At 51.5% G+C, this 7,812-nt stretch overlaps 1 protein-coding gene and 1 long non-coding RNA gene across 2 annotated transcripts in view; one reads left to right on the top strand and one right to left on the bottom strand.

Moving 5' to 3' along the window:
• The window catches only part of LOC102483520 (uncharacterized), a 4,773-nt gene extending 255 nt beyond the window's left edge, over window positions 1-4,518 (bottom strand). The window contains exons 1-2 of the long non-coding RNA XR_337496.1: window positions 4,342-4,518; window positions 4,097-4,169 (exon numbers count right to left, since the gene is read on the bottom strand). This is a non-coding gene — a long non-coding RNA (uncharacterized LOC102483520). The remainder of the gene's footprint in view (window positions 1-4,096; window positions 4,170-4,341) is intronic.
• HOXC8 (homeobox C8) lies at window positions 16-3,608 on the top strand. Its single transcript, XM_006169091.2, has 2 exons — window positions 16-510; window positions 1,865-3,608. The coding sequence occupies exons 1-2, from the start codon at window positions 75-77 to the stop codon at window positions 2,155-2,157; spliced, it is 729 nt and encodes a 242-aa protein (XP_006169153.1). The 5' UTR covers window positions 16-74; the 3' UTR covers window positions 2,158-3,608.
• Window positions 4,519-7,812: the final 3,294 nt, after the last annotated feature.

Consider the following 7,812-nt stretch of genomic DNA (forward strand, 5'->3'; position numbering starts at 1 on the left):
GGGGAGTTTCGGGGGTCCGGGCGGGGGACTCAAGAGCCAGAGGGGAGGGGGCCGCGGGTTTTCATGTACCCAGCATGAGCTCCTACTTCGTCAACCCCCTGTTCTCCAAATACAAAGGCGCGGAGTCCCTGGAACCGGCCTATTACGACTGCCGGTTCCCTCAGAGCGTGGGCAGGAGCCATGCGCTGGTGTACGGGCCCGGCGGCTCGGCGCCCGGCTTCCAGCACGCCTCGCACCACGTCCAAGACTTCTTCCACCACGGCACCTCCGGCATCTCCAACTCGGGCTACCAGCAGAACCCGTGCTCGCTTAGCTGCCACGGAGACGCCTCCAAATTCTATGGCTACGAGGCGCTCCCCAGACAGTCCCTTTATGGGGCTCAGCAAGAGGCGAGCGTGGTGCAATATCCCGACTGTAAATCCTCCGCCAACACTAACAGTAGCGAAGGACAAGGCCACTTAAATCAAAACTCGTCTCCCAGCCTCATGTTTCCATGGATGAGACCCCACGGTGAGAAGCCTTTTCTCTTTCCCCCTTGGTCTCCCGCGCTCCGGGGTCTTCCCCCCTCCCTCGCCTCCTTTTTGTCTGCCCTCGCTTTCCCTCCTGGCTTTGGGGTCTCTCCCGCCCCACCCCTGTGCCTGGGTGGGTTTCTGGAGGTTGGGAAGGCTGGACTGGGGGTGGGGTGGAGGGGCGCTTGGGACATTTTTGGGATGGGGATGAGGGTGGGAGAAAGGTGGTGCAAAGGGTTAAAAATCCGTTTCCTCCATCTCTGTGGTCTCTCTGTCTCTCCCTCTCCCCATCTCTGAAGTCAAAGTGGAGGTGGCTGGGAAGGGTACCCTGAGTACCCTGACGTTATTAGCCTTGGGAGCAAACCAGGTTCTCCAAAGGCAGAGTGCCCGGAGTCCAGGACAGTGGCCAGACTATCTTGGGGCAACAGAGACCCCTGTTTCTCTCCCCTAGCCAGAAAGTGACAAGACCCCAAGGACAGGCTCTGTGGCTCTCTAGGGTACCCACTACCTCCTCATAGAGAACTACCCTGAGGGCCACTACCCCAACTTTTCTGTGCTATATCTCCAGTTGGAGAGAAGAGAGAGCCTGAGAAAAATGGGGGGAAGAGTGCTCCAAAAGAGAGGGACCATACAGATTAGGGGTCTCTGAGGTCCAGGGGACCATAACCAAGCTATTCCCCCAGTCAAGGGCTTGTGGGATCTCTCTGAGCTTTGCAGAGCGGCTGAGGTCATGAGCCCCTCCAAGGGTGGCCCCTCATGACCCAATTTCGAAGTACAGGGGGAAGCGATAAAGCGACAAGTTCCGGCGGGGATGGCCCATGATTTATTTGCTGGTCTCCAGTTAGCAATCAGGCGAAGCAGTGCTACATTCCAGGAGATCAATTTTTTTCTTATTGGAAAAGCATTAGGCAGAGAGAAGCTAGGAGGGGGCAGTGGGCAAAGTCCCTCTTCTTTTCCCCCAGCTCTATTTCCTTTCTTTTGGAAACACTCTGTCCCCAGCCCTGCTGACTAAATACCACTCCGCACTTGTAAACAAAGCTGCAAGGGCCAGTTTCCTGAGACTGTAGGCCTTGGGGGGGGGGGACACTGCTGGGCACCCCTGGTTCCTGCAAGCCCGCAGTTTCTAGATGGCTCCCAGTCCCTGCCCCCACCCCACCCCACCCCACCTCCCAAAGTGAAGCCAAACCAAAACAGTCCCCCAAACTTTCCTGCTCTAGCCCCTGTCTTCTTCTGCCTTTTCCACTGGAAGGAGGAGATCTGGGGAGATCAGAGGGGGGTCTTTAGGAAAGGAAGAGTGGCAAGAAAACCCGAGCCCCCACCCAAACATAACCAGACTGGGGTTCTGTTCTGTCTAGCTCCGGGGCGGCGCAGCGGTCGGCAAACTTACAGCCGGTATCAGACCTTGGAACTAGAAAAGGAGTTTCTCTTTAATCCTTATTTGACACGAAAGCGCCGGATTGAAGTCTCTCACGCTCTGGGACTGACGGAGAGACAAGTGAAGATCTGGTTCCAGAACCGAAGAATGAAGTGGAAAAAGGAGAACAACAAGGATAAACTGCCCGGAGCCCGAGATGAGGAGAAGGTGGAGGAAGAAGGAAATGAGGAAGAGGAGAAAGAAGAGGAGGAAAAGGAAGAAAACAAGGACTAAGCAAAAAAGAGAGATTTCTCCCCTTGTAGCAACTCCCTTGAAGTTTTGTTTTATGGTAGCAGATAAATTGAGAAGTTTACGACTGTCATTTGCTTTTATAGAGAATAGAATGACACTCACAACTCTAACTACCTGTCAGATACTTGCAGCTCTGGTTTTATTACCTTTGGACTTCCCCCGCTCTTTATTTGTTTGGGGGCCAGAGAGGGGAGACGGAGACACAGCAGAAAGTTCGGACTCTGTCTCACTCCTGGCCCCAATGCACACTTGTCCCTGCCCCCCCCTTCTGAGTCCTTCCTGGATTTTAAGGTCTGAGACCTGGCCTCCTTGCCCCCCTCCCTTCTTGTCACACTCCCACCTCCCTGCTTCTCTGGTATTTATTTTAGAGGTGAGTCCCCTCAAAATGCAGAAGAAAACTCCTGGCTTTGCTTTCAGGCTGGGATTACTGTACTAGATTTCATTTTCTTAAAAGGAAAGGGAGGGGAAAAAAGAAAAAAGCAAGGAAAAAATGGTAAAGAAATGAGAAAAAGATAGCAAAAAAAAAAAAAAATCCCCTCTTCCTCTCTGGGGCTCCCTGCTTAGAAAATCCCCCTTGACTTTCCCTGGGAGTCTGATGGAAACCTGAAGGAGATGTGGGTCTCCTCCCTGCCCCCATTCCATGGGGTAGACAGGAACCTGCAGTTACCTCTAAAATCCTACCTAGCCATCCCATCCCGGGGTCACTGGGGCCCATGCCTCCTCTTCTTTGCTCTTTGATTTCTGTTCTGTTGGGCCCCCCCCCGACTTCCTCTGAGCTGCATTAGTGTTAGTGCTCAGAAGTCGCCATAATCATGAAGATGATAATAATAATAATACTGATAACAAATCTTTAACATACTACCTAAAGGGAACCTGCAATAATCTTGAAAAAGAAAAGAAAAAAATTAAAATCCTACCATAGGAGAAAAAAAGAGAAAAAAAAAGAAAAATGAAAAAAAGAAAGAAAGAAACCTCCAACGTATTTTATCACTACCTATAGAAAGAAATCCTGCTTTGAGAGTATTCGTAATGCGGTTTTGTTGTCGTTTGTCGCTGCTTACTTCACTAAGAAAACCCAACAACTGAGACTGCCTAGCCCGCCGGTCCTGTGCGCTTTTATTGTGCTTCTAACCCCAGTAGAGTAGAACTAAATTGCACTGAATGTATAGTTAACTCTGTCTTGAATTCTCTGTTTATGCAACGTGCTCGAAAGAAAAAAATGGTAAAATATATCTATAATAATAATTTTTGGTCATTTGTCTTTATGTCCAGCTATGAATGTAGATTTTGTGTCCCAACAGCCCTGTTCCTGGTCCAAGTACTTTGTATTGTATACGTGAGTCATAATAAAAAAAAAAAAGGAGAAAAATATCTGAAGCTGGAATGACTTGTTTTCTTTCCACAACTCTTCCCCATTCTCCACCCCTCCCCTCCTTATCCCCATTTTCCAACACTCTGGAAAAGGTCTCCACCACTGACCTGGCTTTGGGGGTGGGAGAACTCACGTGGTGAAGCCTGGGAGTTGAGAGGGCCTGGGCTGGGAGGGCAGGTGGAAGGGATGGGGGGCTGAGAGGAGGAGGAGGAAGAGGAAGAGTCCATTGGTAGGGAGAGGAAGGGGTCTGTCAGTATGCTGGGGGGAGGGAATCTTGGCTCCAAACAAAGTGTCTTTCTAGATGCCAGGACCCCATTAGGAAGAAGATCTCACTCCTCTACCTTCCTCCTCCTCAGCTCAGGACTGGGCCCAGACAAAGAATCTGCCCCATGCCCTCCCGCAGTATTTCTTCCAGAGGTTGGGGCTTTGGATAAGGCAATGTGTTTTTTTCTGATCTCCATATGCCCCTTGTGGCCAACCCTTGACACCCAGCACCCAGCACTACTAGAATGAAGAGGGTGGGGGGAGTATGAGGCTTAAGCAACTGACCTGTCTGGAGGGCTTGGCTGGAAGATATCTAAAGGTGGGGGACAGTAAGTATGGAGGATGAGGACGCCTGAGTCTGTAGGAAAGGAGAGGAGAAAGAGAAAGCCAGTGAGCTGGTAGACTCACCAGCCTGGGTCCACATTGTGAAATTCAAAACCAGGCTAGTGCAGAGCCATGACTGTCACTCAGCCTGCTTGTGCCCACTTTAGCCTCTGTTTTGGCTGTTGCAGACCCATTCCCAGCTTTACCTTGGCGGTTGGGCAACTGGTCAGGCTCCCATGGTTGAGGGCCATTGGCCAGGGGGGATGGGCCTGTCCAGTGAACAGTCCCCACCCTTACCACAGCAGGATAAGGGCAGTCTCTTTTGAAATTTTCATTTCCTAAAATAAGGAGTTGAAGGTTCAGGGACCCAGGGGACAAAGGGGTCTCTCACTTCTCTCTGGAGGGTCCTAGACAGAGAAATCTGTTTATGCCAATAAGATTCTGGTCAAATAATTCCAAATTCCAGAGATGCAAATCTTCTGACTCAGCTAGGAGTGGAGGAAAGGGGAGGGGTGGGGATCTCCTGGTCTTAAAAACCAGACCCCCAAAGACTGAGATATTTTTGAAACCAGATTTCTTTTCTCAATCTCTCTCTCTCTTTTCTCTCTGCCTCTCTCGCTCCTTCCTTCCTGGTCAGTGATTTTCCCAGACCTAGGCCCAGGCCAACTCTTGTTTCCTGCAACTTCAACTGGGGTCCCAGTTTCTGGTTCCCATGCACAGTGGTCCTGTGTGGAGGATTGGGTCAGGCGGTGTAGAAGCGAATTTTCACAGCCAGAAAGGCTGTGGTTGCAAGCGCGGCAGGCAAACGCAGGCTGTGGGAGAGGCAGGGACAGCGTTGAGCAGGAGCTCCAGGGGAAATCTACCTGAACCTGGGGTCTCAGCTGTCAACTGTGGCGCCAGCCAGGTAACCCGGTTTGCTGCAAGAGATGCTGGCTGCTTGCCAGGGAGGCCTGAAAAGAGGGCATTTCGCTCTCACCTCAGGCCTCCTCGCGGGGCGTCCTGTTCATACGCCGAGGGTTGTTTCATTTTTAACCGTGGAATTATGATTGCTATTAATAAATATCTGGCCCAGTAGCCAGCGGGATGAACCCTGCATTAAGTGGCTCTGAAGGGCCTTGCTGCTTTTTCCCCACACCAAATACCCCATTCATCCCTGGCCCTGCTCAGCAATGTCCGTGGCCCCAAGCCCGGCGGCGCGTCGGAGGGCGGGGTGCGTCTGGCGCCCGGCTTCGCTTGAGATGCCGGGCTTCCAGAGGGCCAGACTAAGGGAGCCCCAGCCGCCCCCTCATGCAGCACCCGCTCCTCTGCCCCTCCTGCCCACCGCCTCTATTTTCTCGTTTGAAATAAAAGGAGGTAAAAACCCGTTTTATGAGGGAAAGTAATTGCGAGCGGGATGCGCTTTCTTTAGAAACGCGTCCTCCCAAATGCTCCCGCCGTCCCATTACCGGAATGGGGACCATTCGGTTGCTGCAGATAGGACTTACTTCTATCCTTTACTTTTTTATTAGCCAATCAAAGTGGCTTCCGAAAGCTATTTGTGATTTGTGAAAAATAGTATCTTTCAAAATGCTGAGTTGAAGCATCTCGCTCATTTCGCCTTGAATTTATTATTCTAATCTCAACCGTAGAGACGGGATAATGCAGCTATTAAGTTGGGGGGCAAATTCGTTTCTCTGGGTTTATTTTCATGGCCTGTTCTCTCCCTCCCTGCTCCTTCCTTGCAGAGGCTGAGGGAGGTGCAGGCCTGCAAGAGATCTTGGGGCTAGGGATTGGCAAGTGAGGTGGTAAGCACCTTGAAAGGCTCCTTGAGGACCTTTGGATGGGAGAATGGGCTGGCCTCCCAGTCTCATCTTCCCCAAAAGAGATGCCCCAGCGACTGCCGGCAGGCTGGGAAAGTTGCCCCTGCCCCAATTAGAGACAACTCAGAACAGGTTGTGCCACAGACCAGCAGTAAAATTTCCGGTGAGCTGCCCGCAGCGCTGTCCCATTCTCCCGCTGCCCATTGTGAAAAGCTGGGCCAGCGCTTCCTCCTCGTAATTTTTAACTACCTGTTATAAAATTTATGGGTGGGTTTGTAAAAGAAACGAGATCCCTGCATCCGGCTGAGGGAACTGCTTTGCTTACTATGGAGGAAGTTTGGGGAGGGGGTGAGGGAACCCTCATTGGTTAGGGTGGTGCCAGCTTGATGTGAGACCAAGGGGAGAGATGCCGGCCTTAAAACCTCCACTAGAATTTATTCTGAGCTCCCGGTATTAGACTCACCATCATAATTGGGAGTGTGGAGCAATGGGGTGCTCTGAATTTTAGCCCAGAAGGTGTCATTCGGGGCAGTAAAAGGTTCTTGTTTTAGGGCCTCAGGAGTACATCCCAGCTATCCAGACACTGAACCCCGGAAAATTTTTCTGAAAAAAGCAGATAGGCAATCTGACAAGACAAAAAAAAGCTTCAAACTGCCTTGCCCGACCCCGCCTTGCCTCAGGAAGTAGGGCCAAAATCTTGGGCCTTAATTTTATTTTTAATTTTAAAAAGATATCCAGTAAGTTGCCATTTGAACCTAGGAGATGAGGCCAGCTGATGCTCAGCATGGTTTTAGGTAGAAATGTCATTCTTTCTGAGAAAGGGACCTGGAGATGAGGTTGCTTTGAGGGTCCTTGAGGCTGTCCCAAATTCTCCTCCCTCTTGCTGCCTCCGCATGACTGCTCAGGGCCGGTCTAGTGTCCCCAGCTCTTCACACCACTGCTAGGGCAGGCTTGGTTGGGAGGTTGCAAGCGGCCTGTGACTCCTGTTCCTGTTTGGGGTGCAGGGGGGTTTCTTGGGGCACCCCAGTAGGAAGGATGTTGCTTGCTTCCTAGAAAAAAAAACAGGTAAGAGTAGGAAGGGCATCCATCCCTTTTCAGTCCCTTCACTCCACCAGCCTCACCATGCCTGCCTCACCCGGTTAGCCATCACTGCCCGATGGCCACAAATCTTTGCAAAGCATTGATTCTCCCAGAGCCAACCTCAATACCCCCATTTATTAAGGAAAATAATTTAAAATTCGGCACAGCAAGGAAAGGCAGACGACCCCCAGCGCCTGAACCCTTCCTTCTTTCCTCTGATCTCCCCTCTGCTCTTTGAGCGCTGGCCTGGAGCAGCCTGGCCCGTGGGGAGTGGGCGGTGGGCGATGGTCGGTGGGTGGGGGTGGGGTGGGGGTCGGAGATGCTCCCTCTCTGAGAGAATTGGGTAAACATGGCGACCGCGGCGCCCATTTGCACACGCTACACAAATGCATCGCATTCCCGGTTGTTTGCAGAAAATTTACAGCTGAGTAATAAAAGTTTACGATCGACTCACAAGTTGGATTGGCCACAAGAAGTCATGTGGATTCCATCCATGAACGTGAACTTTTTATTGTGGTTTGTCCGTTCGGAGCGCTCCGCAGAACAGTCCTCCCTGTAAGAGCCTAACCATTGCCAGGGAAACCTGCGCTGGGCGCTCCCTTCATTACCAGTATTTTTTTTTTAATTAATCTGATTAATAATTATTCCCCCCCCATTTAATTTTTTTCCTCCCAGCTGGAGTTGCCGGAAGCTGGGGGCACCTGGGGAGGGCGGGAATGGGAGGGGAGAGGCTGCAGTTGAGGGCATCTCTCCCTTCCCGACCGTCTGGCCCCCAAGGGGCAGGAGGAATGCGGGAGC

The sequence above is a fragment of the Tupaia chinensis genome, unplaced genomic scaffold, assembly GCF_000334495.1.
Source record: "Tupaia chinensis unplaced genomic scaffold, TupChi_1.0 Scaffold146740_1, whole genome shotgun sequence".
Lineage (NCBI taxonomy): Eukaryota > Metazoa > Chordata > Mammalia > Scandentia > Tupaiidae > Tupaia > Tupaia belangeri.